At 43.5% G+C, this 19,667-nt stretch overlaps 1 protein-coding gene across 2 annotated transcripts in view; it reads left to right on the top strand.

Annotated features, from left to right (window-relative positions):
• Window positions 1–19,667, top strand: part of OXCT1 (3-oxoacid CoA-transferase 1) — a 468,078-nt gene that overhangs the window by 176,360 nt on the left and 272,051 nt on the right. For both annotated transcript variants that reach the window (XM_030193084.1, XM_030193085.1), the window contains exon 12: window positions 8,681–8,753. In XM_030193084.1, the coding sequence (XP_030048944.1) occupies window positions 8,681–8,753 (73 nt within the window). The remainder of the gene's footprint in view (window positions 1–8,680; window positions 8,754–19,667) is intronic.

The raw sequence follows: 19,667 nt of genomic DNA, 5'->3' as shown, positions 1-19,667 counted from the left end.
CCATCTCCTTGCCTGTCAACCACATGTCAATTTGAGAGTAAGAATCATGAACCCTCGAATGGAACATATAATCTCTGTCATTGGGATGAAGAAATCTCCAAGCATCAATTAAATCCGATTGGGACAAAAGATTGTGCATGTGCTTCCTATCTGCCCTGCCATAGACCACCACCTTTGCAGTGTTGTCCCAAGACACATTTAGGGTGATATTAAAATCCCCACCAACCAATAACTGACCCTCCTCCTTTTCGACAAGAAGTTTACTGAGTGACCCAAAAATGTGTTGTTACTCAACTTTGGGGGCATATAAATTAAGCAAGGTATAGAGTTGCCAACCACTCTCCACTTTAAGAAGCAAATTCCTCCCTTCCTTATCCCTAATTACCTCATGTACCACAGGAGAAAGAGAGTTGGCAAATAATATACACACCCCAATAGTTTTAGGCTTCAATCTATTAGAAGCAAAATAGGTCTTAGAATATCTCTTATGGCAGAAAAGGGCCTTGTGCTTCGGTAAAAAATGTGTTTCCGGATAAAACCTATATCCATCTGAAGTCTCTCTGCCTCTTTAAAGAAAAGGTGTCTCTTGTTCGGGGTGTTAAGGCCCTGAATATTAAAGGTCCAGCATTTCAACACCTCAAAATCTATAAAGTATGCAGATAGTCATATGTCTCCACACCATCACCTAGCACAAGCCAAGCACATATCCATACATTATCATTCATCCCAGCAACCCATACTACACACATCAACCCACAAACCCACCTTCTCGCAGCATACATCTCCTCTACCCCTACCTCCCATCAACCTCCTCCCTAACCCCTACCCCATCCCCATAACCCCACTGTCAACAGGCCCCCCCATAGTAAGGTCTATGAGAGAAAAAACGCCATCCCCCGACTTTTCTCCCTCCATTCAAACTCCACAATTCATATATCAAAGAGTGAAAATACAGTTCCTGTCAGTCAAGAAAAGCACACATAAAAAACACCCGCCAATGTAACAGCATAGAGGTACTTCTCCAACTGAGCATGACAGCTGAAAGTCCAAAGTAAGCTTCTATGCTTCCAGTGATCCCTCATATAACAACCAGACAATTCCTCCACAGGAAGTAGAATGTCACATAGATGTAGCCCGACCAGCACAGGCAGGGATAATCAGGCTGGCTGCGAAGAGGTGGTAGGGCTGCGGTGTAAACGGCTCTTCTGGTCTCCCCTCTGCCATCTCGTGCTAGTCGAAGGAAACTCTTCCCACCGCAGCAGATGCCGACATGTCGTCATGCTTTAACTTGGCTTCCTTAAGGAGTGTCAGCACTTCTGAAGGATGACCACCTTTGATCTATTTATTAAGTAAGTCAAAGGATAGACTGAAAGGGTACAGCCAACAATATTTAATGTTATTGTCAGAGAGGCGTCGCATGACAGGACGCCGCTTGCATATGACAATGGCTGATACATCTGCAAAGAATTCCACTTTGGTGCCATTCTAGGTGATATGGCCCACCTTACGCGCTGCTTGAAGAATCTGCTCCTTAATGGGAAATTGCAAAAAGCATGCAATTATATCTTGGGGTCTGCCCACCGGCTTGGGCCCCAAAGCTCGGTGAACTCTTTCAAAGTCAATAGTAGGCAGCTCAACAGTTGGGGCCATGGCCCTGAGGAACTGCTAGCAGACTTGCAACATAAGAGTAGGTGGATCTTGTTCTTGTAGCTCCTCAGGGACACCCCGTGCACGCAGATTATTTCAGCGCGCTGTGTTCTCACCATCCTCTATACGAGACAAGAGATTATCATATTTTGAATCCAACGTATCTGCACACTTAATCAATGCTGCCACATCCTGATCATGTTGGATTACTTGCTCCTCAAAAGTCATCAATTTTTTTTATGTAGACTCACGACATCCACTAAAAGTTCCTGTTTGAGGTTCTCCATTGTTGTTTTTAAATCCACCATCCAAGTTTGAATGTCTGGCTGACTCAGTATAGCTTGCTGTTCAGACAGTTGGTCTCTCTCCTGTACTATAGCCTTGAGGCGAAGACAAAGCCAGTGCCATCTTGGCGTCCCCGTGCTCTGATGTGCTCTATGCTTGAAAGGCAAAGGTTTTCAAATCTGTCTGTGCCTTACGCCCAGACACATTGCTTTCTGCCATCTTTAGCTATTCTCACTGCTCCAGACTGACCAAAAAAATAACAGTTGTGGAGTCGCTAAAGATAGCTTATTGCTCAGGGCTTGGAGAACCTTGTTGGGTAGGCTGCCATCAGCTAGATGACGTCCCTATCAGTATCACGTTCTACCATTTTGCATCATGTCAGCTCTCAGGGTATTCACCAAGTGTCTAATGGTAGTTGTCGTGTATTTGTGCAAACTGGGAGTATACATGTTTCCCTATCTGGACAATTGGGTGGCCAAGAGCACATCACAGGAGGCGCCAGAGTCAATGTGCTTAACTGTTCGGGTGTTGGAGATCCTAGGTTAATCATAAACTACTCCAATTCCCATCTTCTCCCAATCCAACAATTTAAGACCGTAGTATCCCTGCTTGATATGTTGCAAGCTTGGGTTTTTCTTCCACAAGCGAGAGCAGAAACCTTATCAACACTTGCCTCACAAGTTCAAAGCAACAAGCAGGTCACAGTTTGGCACATGTTGAGATTATAAGCCACATGGCCTCAACAGTGCATGTCACTCCCTTGGTACATCTCCATATCAGAGATGCTCAGTGGACCCTAGCTTCCCAGTAGTCTCAGGTGGCTGGGAATCTAACAGATGTCATCCACATTCCTCCAGAGTTGGCTCATGTCCTTCTCTGGTGGATAATTCAAACAAATTTGACTGTGGGACTACCATTCCAAGTTCCATCCCTTCAGAAGTTGCTAACAATGGATGCACACAACCTGGGATGGGGAACTCATGTGGATGGGCTTCACACTCAGTTCTCATGGCCTGCTCAGGAAACAGATCTCCTTATCAACCTCCTTTAACTGGAGGCCATTAAGAAAGCTCTAAAGGCTTTCAGAGATCGGATACAGAACCAAATTATTCTCATTCAAACGGACAACTGGGTTGCAATGTTTTATGTGAACAAGCAGGGGAGTGTGGGATCCTGCCCCTTGTGTTAAGAAGCAGTGGGAATATGTCAGTGGGCCCTTCTTTACAGAATGGTCCTCCAGGAAAGAACAACTTCCTGGAGTACAGACTGAGCAGGGTTTTGCCACTGCACGAGTGGTCTTTCAACATGGTCTTAGCCCACAAGATCTTCTGAGAGTGGAGCTTTAGATTGTAAGCTCCTTTGAGCAGGGACTGTCCTTCTTTGTTAAACTGTACAGTGCTGCGTAACCCTAGTAGTGCTTTAGAAATGTTAAGTAGTAGTAGTAGTAGCTTTATGCCACTCATCTCAAAACAGTCCCCCAGTTCTGTTACAGACTCAGGTCACATAGCATACTAGTGTTGGATGCCTTTCTCCTACATTGAGGGGAGGTACTTTTGTATGCATATCCTCCAATATTTCTCATAGAGAAGACTTTACTGAAACTCAAGCAAGACCAGGGAATTATGATCCTAAGTGCATCTTACTGGCTGAGGTAGATCTGGTTTCTTCTTTTGGAGTTGTCCTCCAAAGATCCATGGAGATTAGAATATTTTCAGACTCTCATCGCGCAGCATGAGGGATCTCTTCTACTTCCCAATCCCTGGCCCTTACAGCTTGGATATTGAGAGCATAGTATTTGAATCCTTAGATTTTCCAATGGGGGTCTCCCACATATTGCTGACTTCCAGGAAAGACTCCATTAAGAGTTGTTACTTGTTTAAGTAGAGGAGGTTTGCTGTCTGGTGTGTCCCGCCACCTGTCCTACACAAAAACTACTTGAATACCTCCTACACCTCTCCGAGTCTGGTTTGAAAACCAACTCTGTAAGGGTTCATCTGAGTGCAATTAGTGCTTATCACCATATGGTAGGTAAGCCCGTCTCTGTACAGCCTCTAGTTGTTCACTTCATGCAAAGTTTGTTATTAAGAAAGTCCCCTGTTAGACCTCCTGCTTTCATGGAATCTCAACATTGACCTTACCCAGCTGATGAAAGCTTCTTTTGAGACATTTGATTCCTGTCATCTGAAGTATTTGACCTGGAAAGTTGTGTTTTAGTGGCAGTCGCTTCAGCTCACAGAGTTGATGAGCTTCAGGCCATAGTATCTGATCCACCTTACACTAAGTTTCACTACAATAGAGTAGTTCTCCGCACACACCCTAAGTTCCTTCCTAAGGTAGTGTCGGAGTTCCATCTTAATCAGTCAATCGTCCCAACAACATTTTTCCCAGAACCACATGCCAGTCCTGGCAAGAATGTATTTTGGATTGCAAACAAGCCTTAGCCTTCTATCTGGAGTGAATTAAAGCCAATAGACAGTCCACCCAGCTTTTGGTTTCTTTTGACCCAAACCGGATGGGGGTAGCCATTGGCAAATGCACAATTTCTAATTGAATAGCAGATTGTATCTCCTTTACTTATGCCCAGGCTGGACTGACTTTGGAGGGTTATGTGAAGTCTCATAATGCCAGAGCCATGGCTATGTCAGTAGCCCACTTTAGATCGGCCTACATAGAGGAGATTTGCAAAGCTGTGACATGGTCATCTGTTAACACATTCACATCTCATTACTGCCTTGAGCAGAATACCCAATGTGACAGCCGGTTCGGGCAGGCAGTTCTGAAGAATTTGTTCAGTGTCTAGAATCCAATTCCCCTACCCTAGGCCCAGTTTTCTTTTATTCCAGGCTGCACCTTCATAATTAGTATATAAATAGGTTCAAGTTAATTGACTTTTAGGCCTCGACCTTTTGAGTCCCTATTGTCCTAGCATTGTTGTTTTTGGTGAGCCTGGTAGCTAGGGATTCCCAGATGTGAGAATACAATGACCTGCTTATCCTCAGAGAAAGGAAAGTTACTCACCTGTAGCAGATGTTTACAGAGGAGAGCAGGCCAATTATTCTCACTTAACCCTTCCTCCTCCACTTGGAGTTATATTCTTTAGCTTTTGTTAAATGACTGAGGAGCCCAGTTTTGCACGTTGGGCAGGAAGGAACCAGTGCATGTGCACAGTGGGATGTTGCTAGAAAATTCTAACTAGGGGGTAGATGCACTAAACTTAACGAGCCAGCAATGTGGTTTTTAAACCAGTTCTAGCCAGTTTAGCATGCAAGTAGTAAACCGGGACATGCACAAACGGGTTCCCAGAGCCATTTCCTGTCACGGTAGCAGTTAACGAAAATGGAATGCAAATGATCTACAGGTTATTATAATGAGCTAATTAGCAGATGCACAGCCGTTTTCCAACTCCATGCACCGTGGAAAACCTAACGGGAGGTCTGCACCTCTCGTTGGGGCTGCTGAGCAGGACTATACAGAGGAGGACGCCCATCAGAAAAGCTGACGAAAAAACATCCGTTCTCGTCAAGGACGTCCTTTCCCCCCCCCCCCCCCCCCCCCCCCCCCCACCCCCCCCCCCCCCCCCCCCCCCCCCGAGTGAAGGACGTCGAAGTGCCTAACACTTGGATGTCCTTCACTCAAATAAAAAAGAAGGATGTCCCTGACGAGCACCTGGACATTTTTCTTCAGCTTTTGTGATGGGCATCCTTCTCGGACGTGTTTTTCTTACGTGCCTGAAATGACCACAGCCATGGAGGTTCTCTCAACATTCTCTGTCCCTTCCAAGGTTGTTGTCAGTTTGCATGTCCCGATCCTGGGGGGGGGGGGGCGCAAGCTGAAAACAACCTTGGAGGGGACGGAGAATGATGAGATAACCTCCATGGCTGTGGTTATTTCAGGCACGTAAGAAACACACGTCCGAGAAGGACGCCCACCACAAAAGCTGAAGGAAAACGTCCAGGTGCTCATCAAGGACGTCCTTTTTTTTGTTGTTGAAGGACGTCTTTGGCATGCGCAGAGCAGCCTGCATAACGATTGGCTGCTCTGCTCATGCTCAGCTGGCCGACTGGCTTCCCCTCCTTAGGAAGGAAATTGCGTGCAAATGAGCTAACATTGAGCAGCTCATTTGCATGCAATTTCTTTCATGCCCTTTCCTTACCGATTCGCTAAGGGATCGGTAAGGAAAGGGCTCTTTACATGGGTTAGTGCATCTGGCCCTTAATCTTGCTAGTCAGCATCCGCACTAGGCTCTATTGGATGACAGGACCCAGCTGTGACAATACTTGGCCTGCTGCTCTCGGACAATACCTGCTCCAGGTTAAGTAATTTTGCTCTCGATACCATAGGAAAAGCCATGACCTCTCTCTAACACACAGCTGTAGGAGTTTTCTAATGTGGTGCTAAGAAGGCCAACTTATCCTTTAACATAATTAGTTTTCTTAAATTGCGAGATGAGAGAAAATACATCATTTCCAATTGCATTCTTAAAACAATTCTCACAAATAAACAATCTGCACCGAGTGTGTAGTTATAATAAAGAAACTATCAAACACATCAGTCCAATATAGTGTCACACTGGGGATTCAGATCTGAAAGATAAAATATTTTAAACTTTAAAAAATAGCCTCAGTGTAACAGGGAGCCTGACTTTTATGCTCCACTGTAGATATTACCATCACAGGCTTCCACCACCTTCCAAGAAAAAAAACACAGAGAAAAACTCCCAGAATATTTCAAAAATTGTAAAGAAGTGGGAGAAAAGTCTGTGTTTAAAAAACAGATGGGGGGGGGGGGGGGGGGGAACACAATTTAACACAATACAGATCCAAATACCCACAACACTAAATCTCACTATGAATATAAATCACCCAAATAGACACTAATTAGCAATCCCTCACTAGACTAAAATCCTCATTCAAAAAGAGAAGCCTTCCTGCAAGTAAAGTAAAGAAAACTCAAAATAGAGCAAAAACTCATATAGCATTACTAGAATTGCTTAAACTTCCATCCTTACTAATAAATGGATTCTAATTCTAACAAAAAATAAACTTTACTTAGCTCAGAACATCCAAATTGTCCTGACAGAGGTACAGCCTCATAAGATTTTCACAGTCTGTGGGGTTTCTCCAATATTAAAGTGTCCAATTTATATTATCCTTCTGGCAAAAATGTCCAATTTCCTTGTTTCTCAACAGTAGGAAATCCTTCTGTTTCGCTATCTTCATCAGGAGAAATACATAGCAGTGCATAAAAACTGCTTTACAAGTTATCCATAGCAAACAATGTGCTCAAAATGGCTAATGTTTGTATGAGACGCCTTCAGAGGAACTCTACCCATAGATGACATCACTCACTTACACCATTGCTAACCTGCTCAATCTTAAAGCAACCACAACCTAGCAGACAAAAAACATTTATTTCTCTGATAGAAGAGAGGAACATTTCAAAATGTATAATGTCATTCAATAAAATGCCTCCCATTCCATAGGTCCATTTAATCCTTTGGGAGATACGGTTTGTAAATAATAAATCCACTTTTGTTCTTTTTGGTGCAAGACTAGATATATCTCCTCTTCTGCCATTGGGTTCCAGATATTCTATAATCCCACATCGCAACTCTGCAAAAGCATGATTTTTTTCTGTGCAATGCTTAGCTAAAGGCATATGAATTTTTCCAGATGTTATGGCATGTTTATGTTCAGACAGTCTCACTTTGAACATTCTCTTCGTCTGACCAATGTAGCGTAAGCCGCAGGGACATGTAATCATGTATATTACTGCTTTCGATATACATGAAGTACTATGTCATAGAAAAATCCATTTTCTGTTTATAGGGTCCCAAAATTTATCTGTCTCTTCCATCATGTCACACATAATACACTTCCCACACTTAGAATGTCTGCCCTGACCGGTTAATTTCTTGATACTTATATCTGAATGGCATAACATGTCAGCTAGATTAGCTTGTCTAGAATAGGATACCATGCATTTCTGCCCAGAAAATGCTTCATGGGCAGACAATATTCTCCAGTTTTTATAGATCACTTTAGCAATTCTTGGAGATAAGGCAGTATATTGCATAATACAGGCAATCCGCTGTCTCTCATCTTGTTGATCCTGAACCTTAGTATCCAATAAATATTCTCGATGATTATATAAGGCTCTCTTGTATGCTTGTTTAATAGTTTTAGTCGGATATCCTCTTTCATGTAATTTCTCTTTCAAATGGTTTGCAGAATTTCTAATTTTCTGAGGGGTATCACATATCCTTCTATACCTAAGGAATTGTGTAAAGGGCAAATTATTTCTGATGTGGGTTGGGTGCATACTATCATACCATAACAATGAATTACGGTTAGTCGGTTTTACATACACATCAGTGTCAAAATGACCCCCATTATTGATTACCTTGACATCCAAAAAATTAATTTCCGAGGGATGTACCGTATGCTGGAATTTAATGGTTGGATGGCACAGATTTAGATCTTGAACAAACTGCTCCAATTCTTCCTCAGATGAATCCCAAATCATGAAAACATCATCTATAAATCTCCACCAACATTTAGCATATTGAAAACGGGGTAGATGATAGATCAATTTTTCTTCCAGATTGGCCATGAATAAATTGGCCACCGAGGGGGCAAAAGCCGCTCCCATGGCTGTACCCGACAGTTGTAAAAATAATTCACCATTAAAACAAAGAAAACTACCTGTAACCTGTACAAATGTAATCCATTATTTTATTCCTTTTCAGGTAAAGAAACTGTCACAGTCCTTCCAGGGGCGTCCTTTTTCTCCAGCGATGAGTCATTTGCTATGATTAGAGGGTAAGTAAGCCTCACAATCTCATTAAACAAAAGTTATTTTATTACAGAATTTCAGCTGTCCTCTGAGATGAGCTGATGCTTTTTCTTTTGAGAAGGATAGTCAGTCACATCATGTTGCTGAGATGGAACCGCTCTCTCAGAGCTCAGAGTTTAATATAAAGTTCTGAGAATGTGCAGCCCTTCCCATGTGCAGTGTTCAGCTCAGCTCCTCGGTTTCATTATTTTCTACTTTGCTGAACAGTTGCAAAAACAAAGCTCTTCCAGCTATTTGGGAGGATATTTTAAAAATCTTGTGTCTTGCATTTCCCAACATTTTTCATTGTTTTCTTTTTCTTTTGTTTGTTGTGGGGGATAAAAGGGAAGGAAAAATTCAGCATGACACAGAAGTCTGGTTTCCATCTCTGCCCACTTTGTGGTAGAAAGATCCTAGGAAATTCCTTAGATTCCGAGTATAATCTAGCCAAGTGTAAGCACTGTACTTACATGTCCTTGTGAGTCATGGAATGCCTGAACTATCTCTAAAATCATCATGAGGTAGAGAAAATGTTTTTTGGCACACAAAAAGGACAAGTGATCCTTCTCAAAGATGATCTGGTTCTACACATTCTCCCAGATCATTTTTGGGCAGAAGTGCCTGACATCTCTAGGCACAGTTGGGTTTCTCTTGAACTAGCCATTGGCTCCTTGGAGATTAGCATGCCAAAAGTGCTGCTGTCTTCTGAGCATTCAGAAAGACCTGAGGGAAAGTTGTTCTCCGATGACAAGCAGGGAATTTCTCACATTTGGGTGACATCATCTGATAAAGCCCGGTATAGAGCAATACCCCAGCTTCTTCTAGAATCTTGTAGAAGTACTACTGCGCATCTTTGTGTGACTCTCCCCTCCACTGCTGCTACAAGGGACCAGCCAGTGCAGGGAAGATGCACATCCGTGTCTCTTTCCACGGCTCTGGGCTTTTAAAAAATTCTGTCAGCCTTAATTGCCTATTTTTTGTAAGTGCAGCGTGGGACCAGTGTCTTGTTCACACTCCTTTAATTTCCTTAGTTTTTGCTGGCACTTCTAAGTTTCCTCTATTTCCACAGCTTGCGGCCCCCTTATGTCTGAGTGCTCTAGTCGGGGAATATTTTTTTCAATCATTGAACCATTTGATTTCACTTTGACTATTTTACCCGATATGTCCCAGGAACTCCTGATTTAAAAAAAAGTGTTCCTAGCATGGCAAGACCATGTCTCTTACAGACATTCACAACTGGTACCTGTCATATGAGGTCTGACCATAATGTTGATAGATGACTAAGAGAGCCATCAAGAGTTGAAAGCATCACAGACATCAGCATTAGAGGCATCAGTCCCCATGACTCTTGGAGCTGCTTCGGACATGGGGATGCATGAACATCAAGAAATCTCCACCTGCCTCGATATTGAGCATCAATAATGTCCATATGGGCCATGCAACGTTGGATCCTGTCCCAAAGGCACTTAAGGATTTGATAATATCCTCATCAGCACCAAAGGAATCCATTGCCATTTGTCGAATGGAGTCCAAGAAGCATCAGCATCAGTTCCTTTTGAAGCACAGTGCCAGGAGCATCAGGATATCAGCATCACTGGTACCTGAGAGGGGCATCTCTCCCTCCAAGAATTCAGCGCTGTCACGCCAGCCTCCTTCAGAGTGGGACCAGTCTTCTGACTTGGCCCCAGTACCTTCTGTGGGTCTGACTACACTGACCAATTTCCCACCTTTACCGGTGCCAGTCTCTGAGGAGCAGTTCAGGGCCATGAGAAGACCCATGCTCTCACTGTTGGCCAAGCATAGACACCAATGCCTGGAGGGTTGTCAGGCTTAGTTCTGGCTGAGATGGTGTCCGGCTCCTTGGGGGAGGAAGCTTCTTTGAGTTCCATATCCCCATACTGTTCCTCAGTGCTCCCATGTGGAGCCTCTCCATCGGTCTAGTAGCTTGAAGCAAGTGAGAGCTCAAATAGAGAAAAATTTTCCTAAGTCTGATACTGATCACTTCTGGGGTTCTGAACCTGAAATTCTTTCAGAGGCGAGATCTTTGGAACTTCTTTCAGATCCCTCCCTGCCACATGAAAGGAGAAAGTCTCCCACTGAGGAGCTGTCCTTTACCAGTTTTGTCAGGGAAATGGCTCAGGCCATCCCATTTAAGTTGGAGGTTAGGATGAGCCCAGGGCAGAAATGTTGGACATCCTGGACTTTGATGCCCCTCCTAAGAAAGCTATAACAGTGCCCATACACAACATCCTTAAGGCTGTGCAGATAGAGACATGGGAGACCTCCCTTCCCTTTTTCTGTACACTCTTCATAAAACTGACTATGTATAGAGTCCAAAAGGATCACCCGAGAAAGCTGCAAAGTTCTGTCAGTTAGTAGCCAAACAGTGGAAGTGCAGAAAGCACATGGCAGGGACAACTTTTGACATGGTGTCCAGGTCCTCTGCTTTAGGTATAGGAACACAAGGATTCGCCTAGCTGTGTGCTTCCAATTTAGAACCACAGGTTCAGAAACAGCTTGCGGATGTCCCCTACTGGAGTGATAACCTTTTTGGTAACAAGGTGGAGGAGGTCACTGACCTCATTAAGAAACATGTTGACCATCAAGTCACTTTCCTGGCTCACTCTCGCTGCATCCTCCTCTTTTGGGAGATATTTGGGCACTGATCAGAGGAGACCATACTACTCCTGCTACCCACCCTTCCCAATCAGCCTAGTCCTCTCACTCCTATCTGAGGCAGCAGATGATTCAAGAAATCCAGTCAGCTCTCCAGTGAAATCAAGGGATGAACTTTTGACTGGCTCCATCAGAGCATAACCATTGTCAAAGTAACCATGCCAAATGACCTTCGGTAGGAGGGAGGATACATTTTTTCCAAGAAAGGTGGACCCTTGTAATCTCAGACCAGTGGGTCCTCCAAATAGTCTGGTCAAATTACGCTCTTGATTAGCAAACACTTCCTCCAAACTGGCCCCTGAGAGCCACACATTTAAGTTCTCAGCACTGGGAATTGCTTCTGTAGGTGCTCTCTTACATTTTGCAGGCCAATGTGGTCAAACCCATGCCACTAAGGGAAAAAGGGAAGGGATTTTACTCCCCCTTGATGCATTGTGCTGGGAGCACTGGGGCACCAAGGGATCTGGTACCCGAGAAGCATCGGCACCAGGAGCGCTCCCTCTCCATCGAGGATGTGCCGGTGTGCAGGTCTCCATGTAGCCTGGACCAGGTATTCAAATTGACACTGGTGGTTCAACAGGCTGTCTCTGACCTGACACCCCAGCCTTTCCTGATGTTGACCCTCAGTGAGTGGATCCAGGCCATGCTCCAGGAACACTTGGCAGAGCTTCTGCAGCAGAGTGCATTGGTATTAGGGGTGCTTGCACCAGCCACGCCTCTTCCATCTGGCCCGCATGGCTCTTAGCCTGTGGTGAGGTCACTGATGCCAGTGCCACATATGGTACCGGTGTTGACAGCCACCCATGCGGGTACCCCCTCGACATTGATGGAGGAAGCTTCACCTGAGTCGAGGATGGAGCCTGCATCTCAATGCCATTCCAGGCAGGGATTTAGTTCCTCCTATCTGAGGCAGGCTCGGTGTCAGCCCACCTATGAAATGATTTTTGCTGACACCGATACTGACCACTCATGGGTGTCTGATAATGATCCAAGGTACTTCTCAGAGGAGGAGTCCTATAGTATTCTATCAGATTCCTCCCCACCAGAGGAGAGGGACAAGTCTCCACCAGAGAGTCTCTCTTTCCTGCTTTTGTGAAGGAGATGGTGGCTGCCATTCCAATTCAGTTGGAGTCTGAGGATGAGGCCAGGGCTGAGATGTTCAAGGTTCTGGACTATGACTCTCCACCTAGAGAGACTGTTACTGTCCCACTTCACAAGATCTGTCCTTGGAGAACACCTGCTACAGGTAAGTAACTTAGCTATATATACTGCCCTACTATAGAGGTGTTTCAAAGAAATGAGAGTCAAAATTCAGTTTCATCAGTGGTGTCTCACAGCGCTCCTCACTTTCACCTTTGTTGTTCAGTGTTTATATGAGTTCATTAGGGAAGATTCTGTCTAACTTGAATGTCTTTGTTTTCTTATGCAGATGATATTTTAATTTTAAGTCCTGTGTGTGTAAATTTTGAAGAGATGAATATGTTCATACAGAACGTTATTCAGTGGATAAATGACTGGACGTACAATAATTTTTTAAAGTTAAATAAGCAGAAAACTAAGTAAGTTTTGATTGTGTTGCACTCTGATGAAATACTTGATATAGAACGGAAGTTCAAGGTTTTTGGGTCTATGTCTTGATTCTAAGTTGTCTTTTGAGGTACAGATAAATGAGCTAGTAAAGAAATCTTTTTAGATTGCATCAACTGTGTGCAATACGCTCATATTTAATCCTAGAGAGTTTTAGGATAGTGGTTCAGGCTATTTATATTGCCTCTATTGGATTACTGTATCTCCTTATGTAGTGAAATTGCGGAGTAGACCGTGGCTGCTTCAGAATACGGCAGTCCATCTAATTTTTGGAGCAAGGCAGTACAATCAAGTTACTCCACTCTTAAAAGTGGTTACATTGGCTTCCAATTAAAAAGTGAGTTAGATTTAAATTGGTTACATTAATATATGAAATCTTACGAGGAATGGGCCCAGAAGGACTGGTTCATGCTCTTTCATTTCCAGGTAATTGTACAAACTCTCGTTATCCTATGATGAAATCTGTTCGATTCAAATCAATATTTGAAAGTTCATTTGTATATCAGGGAACTAAACAGTGATCTCCAGGAAGAATTAAGACAAATTCCATCATACCTTCTTTTTCGAGAAACATTAAAGATTTATTATTTTAATACTTTTTATGATAAATTATTCAAATCAAATTCTTTGTTGTTGATTTTGAGGAGCATTTTTGATATGACATCTAAATCCGATTGTGGATGTTTTGCGGAAGACATCTAAAACATCCAGTAGTGAACATAGCTATTTTCAAATCAGAAAAATGTTCAACTTTGTTTTGAAAATTGCCATTTACTAGATGTTTTTATGCTTAGTGCATATATCTTTTTGGACCATATTCAAAAGGAAAAAAAATGATATTGCCTCTATTGGATTACTGTATCTCCCTATGTAGTGAAATTGCGGACTACACTATAGCTGCTTCAGAATACAGCAGGCCATCTAATTTTTCGAGCAAGACAGTACAATCAAGTTACTCCACTGTTAAAGTGGTTGCATTGGCTTCCAATTGAAAAGTGAGTTAGTTTTAAATTGGTTACATTAATATATAAAATCTTGCAAGGCGTGGGCCTAGAAGGACTGGTTCATGCTCTTTCATTTCCAGTATATTAGGGAATTAAACAGTGGAAAGATCTCCAGGTAGAATTAAGACAAATTCCATCATACCTTCTTTTTCGAAAAACATTAAAGATTTATTGTTTTAATAATTTTTGTGATAAATGATTTAAATCAAATTCTTTGATTGTTGATTTTGAGGGGCATTTCGATATGATATCTAAATCCGATTGTGGATGTTTTAGGAAAACATCCAAAAAATCCAGTAGTGAACATGGCTATTTTCAAACCAGATTTATGCTCAGTGCATATATCTTTTTGGACCATTTTCAAAAGGAAAAAAAGTCCAAGGGAAAATGAGCAAAACCAAGCCTTTGAGATGTATGGGGGGGCTAGCATTCATAGTAGATTGACCACACAGACATCCTAGCAGAGCAGTGGGGCATCCTAGGGGGCACTACAGTGAACTTCTCATAAAAGGTCCCAGGTACATATTTCACCATTACCCCTTATATTGTATAGTGAGCTCTCTGAAACCCACCACAAACCAACTGTACCCAACTTTACACCACTACAATAGCCCTTATGTCTGCAGGTGTCACCTATATGTAGTTACAGTAGGTTTTTAGTGGGCGTACACTTTCCACCACAAGTGTAACAGAGTGGGATATGGGCCTGGGTCCCCTTCTCTACATTGTACTGCACTGACCACTAGGCTACTCCAGGGATCTGCTTGATGCTCTAATAGGACTGGATATAACATCTGAAGCTGTCACAGAAGCTGGTATCTACTGTTTCTTTCATATCTATAGGTGGTAGGAGGGGGTCTGTTACCACTGGGGGAGTAAAGGGAGGAGGGGTATGCCTTAATCACTCCAGTGGTCATCTAATCATTTAGGGCACCTTTTTGTGACTTAGTCATGATTGAAACAAGTGTAGACCCAGCTGTCTAACTTTTAGCCCTGAACGTTTTTGTTTTGTTCCATTATGAGAGAATGAACAGACAGATGAAGAAATGTTTACAGAAATTAGGAAAGATGGTAAATTAGGCAACATTATAATAATGGGTGATTTCAATTACCCCAATATTGACTGGATAAATGTTACATCAGAGAGCGCTAGGGAGGTAAAATTCCTAGATGTAAACAATGACTACTTCATTGAGCAACTGGTCCAAGAAACAACAAGAGGGAGATCTAATTTAGATCTAGTCCTTAGTGGAATGCAGAGCATGGTACAAGAGATAATCGTGTTGGATCCACTGAGAAACCATGATCATAACATGAACAAATCTGAGCTGATATCTGGAGTAAAGTCACTAAGGAAATCTACTGTAGCAGCGTTTAATTTTTGATAAGGTGACTACAATGAAATGAGGAAAATGGGGTTAAAAAGAAGCTAATAGGATCGGCTGCAAAGGTTAGGATTTTAAATCAGGTATGGATGTTGTTAATACCATTGTGGAAGCCCAGACCAGATTATTCCACATATTAACAAAGGTGGAAAGAAGAGCAAGTAACAACCCACATGGATAAAAGGTGAAGTGAAAGAGGCTATTAGAGCCAAAGGAACATCCTTCAAAGAATGGAAAAGTATCCGGATGAAGAAAATAAGAAGCAATATTAGCACTGTCAAGCTAGCTGCAAAGCATTGATAAAGAAGGCTACAAGAGAATATGAAGAAAAACTTACTGTAGAGAAAAAAAAAAACCTTTTTCAGGTACATCAGAAGCAGAAAGCCTGTGAGGAATCTGTGGGACAATTAGATCATGAAGGAGCAAAAGGGACACTCAGGGAGGACAAGATCATAGTGGAGAGATTGAATGAATTCTTTGCTTTAGTCTTTATGGAAGAAGATGTAAGAGTTCTACCTGTACCCGAATGTCATGGTCATGGCCATGTTCCCATTCCCCGACATACCTCACAGCATCTTCTGGGTCTCTGCAACCTCCCCCTATCGCAGTGAGTTCCTACGTGGCCGCCTCTGGTGACTCTGACGCTTCCCAGGCCAGCAATGATTGCTACATCACAATGCCAGCAGCTTCTTTAGGCTCGAGCTTGCACCAAAGTATTCTATTTAAAGGACCAGCAGCCTCTGGCGGATGCCGGCGCTCCCTGATGACATCACCCAGTTGGAGGTATTTAAAGTACCTGATCCCCTCTGCTCTTGCCTTCGCAACTTCTAGCCTTGTCTTTGTTGGTAGCATTCTTGTGTCCAGCCCTGTCCAGTGTTCTGCCTCCAGCTCAGCCTCCATGCTTTTGCCTCCAGCTCAGTCCAGCATTCATGTCTCCAGCCCAGCCTCTCAGTTCTGGTTGCCAGAGCCATCCCAGGTCCCGGTTCTGCTGGGCTTGTCCTGAAGGGCTCTTTTCAGAGACATCCGTGGGACTTCTCATAACAAGTAGTTACTCATTTGCTGTCAGTCAGGAACCTCCTGACCTCCTGGTTGGGAGCTCGATGGCTGTCCAAGGGCTCACCTTTCTAGATCTGTTACAGATTGCGAAGGCCATGAGCTCAACTGAGTCACCGGCTTGCAGTTGCATTAACAGCTGGCTCTCCAACTCCAGTAGCTCTATCTGTAGTCCAGGAGTGGATCCTGCATATGGACCACCTCCACAGTTCTGCAGCACTTCATTCCATGGCTCCTCTACCCTTGATAGCCAGTCCTGGTCCGATAGTTACCTCAGCAGACTAGCACCCCCACCTTGGTATGATGGGAACCCTAATGCCTTTAGGGGGTTTCTCAACCAATGCCAGATAATCTTTGAGCTTCAGGCACAGTACTTTGTTTCTGATAGATCTCGAGTGGCATATATCATTTTGCTTCTCTCTGGTTCAGCCCTTGCTTGGGCTTCTCCATAATGGAAGTGGAACGATCCGGTGCTGTAGAGCCCGTGAATGAGTTTCTAGGACAGTTCCATAAGATATTTGAGGAGCATGGGTAGACGTCCTCCGCAAATTCTGAACTTCTTTACCTATGAAGAAGGGTCTTAAACATTGGTCAACTATGCTATTCAGTTCCGTACTTTGGCCTCATAGCTGGTGTGGAATAATGAAAGTCTGGTCACCGTGTTCTGGCATGGGCTGGCATCCCAGATTAAAGATGAGCTGGCTGGATGAGAACTTCCAGCGACACTGGATGACCTTGTCTACCTGTGTACTCAAGTGGACATGTGGTTTCAAAAGCAGGCTCAGGTGCAGCAATCCTTCTACAAAATGGTCCATCTGGCTCCCAGTTTTCAGCAGGCCCTCTGCTTACCTACTAAGTCATTTTCTTTTGCTGAATTTGGAGAGCCCATCCAAGTGGATCAATCTTCCCTCTCAGACCAGAAGGAACAATGATGTCAAACCCTGAATCTGTGTCTGTATTGAGGGGAGAGAGGCTACTATGCTTTCAGATGCCCCAAAAAGCTGGGACAGTTTGTGGCCTAGCCTTGGCTGGTGAGACAGTGCTAGAATTCCTTTCACAGATTCCCCACACTCAACTTCTGGTTCTTGTTTCTCTATAATTGACCCAGGCATCACCTACTAAAGAGGTCTTCATCAACTCCAGAGCTGGAGAGAACTTCATTGATGAGGCTGTTGTCCAGAAGTACAACATCTCTACCTGGGAACTTTCTAGGCCTGTACCAGTTTTCTCATTATATGGGAACATTCAGGGGCATATTAAGGCTAAAATAGTGCCAATATGCCTGAGAATTGTGGACCTCCACAAGGAAGCCATTGTCTTCTATGGCCTCCAGATGGAGGTTAACCCCATTTCAGGGCTCCCCTGGCTTCAAAAACACAATCCAGGAATTGACTGGGAAAAGGAGGAGCCCTCATGCTGGAGTATATCCTGCCTACACTGTTCTCTTGATCTGGTTCTTCCAGCCATCCCTGTAGCCACCAGTGGGATGAAGGTCTTGGAGGGGTTACCCCAGTCTTATAGAACCTATGCCAATGTATTTTCTAAAACAGCAAGCTGAGACCCACCACATTGGGATTATGATTTTTCCATCAACCTTCTGCCAGGGGAAGATGTCTCCCAGGGGTAGTGTCTACCCGTTATCCGTCCCTGAGACTGAGGCTATGCTGGTCTACATTGAGGGGTTTCATCCATCTCTCCACTTCCCCAGCAGGTGCGGGGTTCTTTGTGGGGAAGAAGGATGGAACCCTACACCCTTGTATTGACTATCATGGTTAAATTCCATCACAGTCCAGAGTAAATACCCACTTCCACTGATAACCGAATTACTTAAGTACATAAGTAATGCCACACTGGGAAAAGACCAAAGGTCCATCGAGCCCAGCATCCTGTCCACAACAGCAGCCAATCCAGGCCAAGGGCACCTGGCAAGCTTCCCAAACGTACAAACATTCTAAATATGTTATTCCTGGAATTGTGGATTTTTCCCAAGTCCATTTAGTAGTGGTTTATGGACTTGTCCTTTAGGACACCGTCTAACCCCTTTTTAAACTCTGCTAAGCTAACCGCCTTCACCATGTTCTCCGGCAATGAATTCCAGAGTTTAATTATGCGTTGGGTGAAGAAAGATTTGTTTTAAATTTGTTTTAAATTTACTACACTGTAGTTTCATCGCATGCCCCCTAGTCCTAGTATTTTTGGAAAGCGTGAACAGACGCTTCACATCCACCTGTTCCACTCCACTGAATATTTTATATACCTCTATCATGTCTCGCCTCAGCTGTTTCTTCTCCAAGCTGAAAAGCCCTAGCCTCCTTAGTCTTTCTTCATAGGGAAGTCGTCCCTTCCCCGCTATCATTTTAGTCGCCCTTCGCTGCACCTTTTCCAATTCTACTATATCTTGCTTGAGATGCGGCGACCAGAATTGAACACAGTACTCAAGGTGCGGTCGCATCATGGAGCGATACAACAGCATTATAACATCCTCACACCTGTTTTCCATACCTTTCCTAATAATACCTAACATTCTATTCCCTTTCCTAGCCGCAGCAGGACACTGAGCAGAAAGTGTCAATGTGTTATTGACAACGACACCCAGATCCCTTTCTTGATCCGTAACTCCTAACGTGGAATCTTGCATGACGTAGCTATAATTTGGGTTCTTTTTTCCTACATGAATCACCTTGCACTTGCTCACATTAAACATCATCTGCCATTTAGCCGCCCAGTCTCCAAGTCTCGTAAGGTCCTTCTGTAATTTTTCACAATCCTGTCGCGAGTTAACGACTTTAAATAACTTTGTGTCATCAGCAAATTTAATTACTTTGCTAGTTACTCCCATCTCTAAATCATTTATAAATATGTTAAAAAGCAGTGGTCCTAGCACAGCCCCCTGAGGAATCCCACTAACTACCCTTCTCCATTGTGAATACTGCCCATTTAACCCCACTCTCTGTTTCCTATCCTTCAACCAGTTTTTAATCCAGAATGTGACTTTTCTTCCTATCCCAAGACCCTCCAATTTCCTCTGTAACCTTTCATGAGGTACCTTGTCAAACGCCTTTTGAAAATCCAGATACACAATATCAACCGGCTCCCCTTTGTCCACATGTTTGTTTACTCCTTCAAAGAATTGAAGTAAATTGGTCAGGCAAGATTTCCCCACACAAAAGCCGTGCTGACTCAGTCTCAGTAATCC

The sequence above is a fragment of the Microcaecilia unicolor genome, chromosome 2 (genome assembly GCF_901765095.1).
Source record: "Microcaecilia unicolor chromosome 2, aMicUni1.1, whole genome shotgun sequence".
Lineage (NCBI taxonomy): Eukaryota > Metazoa > Chordata > Amphibia > Gymnophiona > Siphonopidae > Microcaecilia > Microcaecilia unicolor.
The sequence above is the reverse complement of the archived record's forward strand: the minus strand, read 5'-3'. Positions and strand labels throughout refer to the sequence as shown.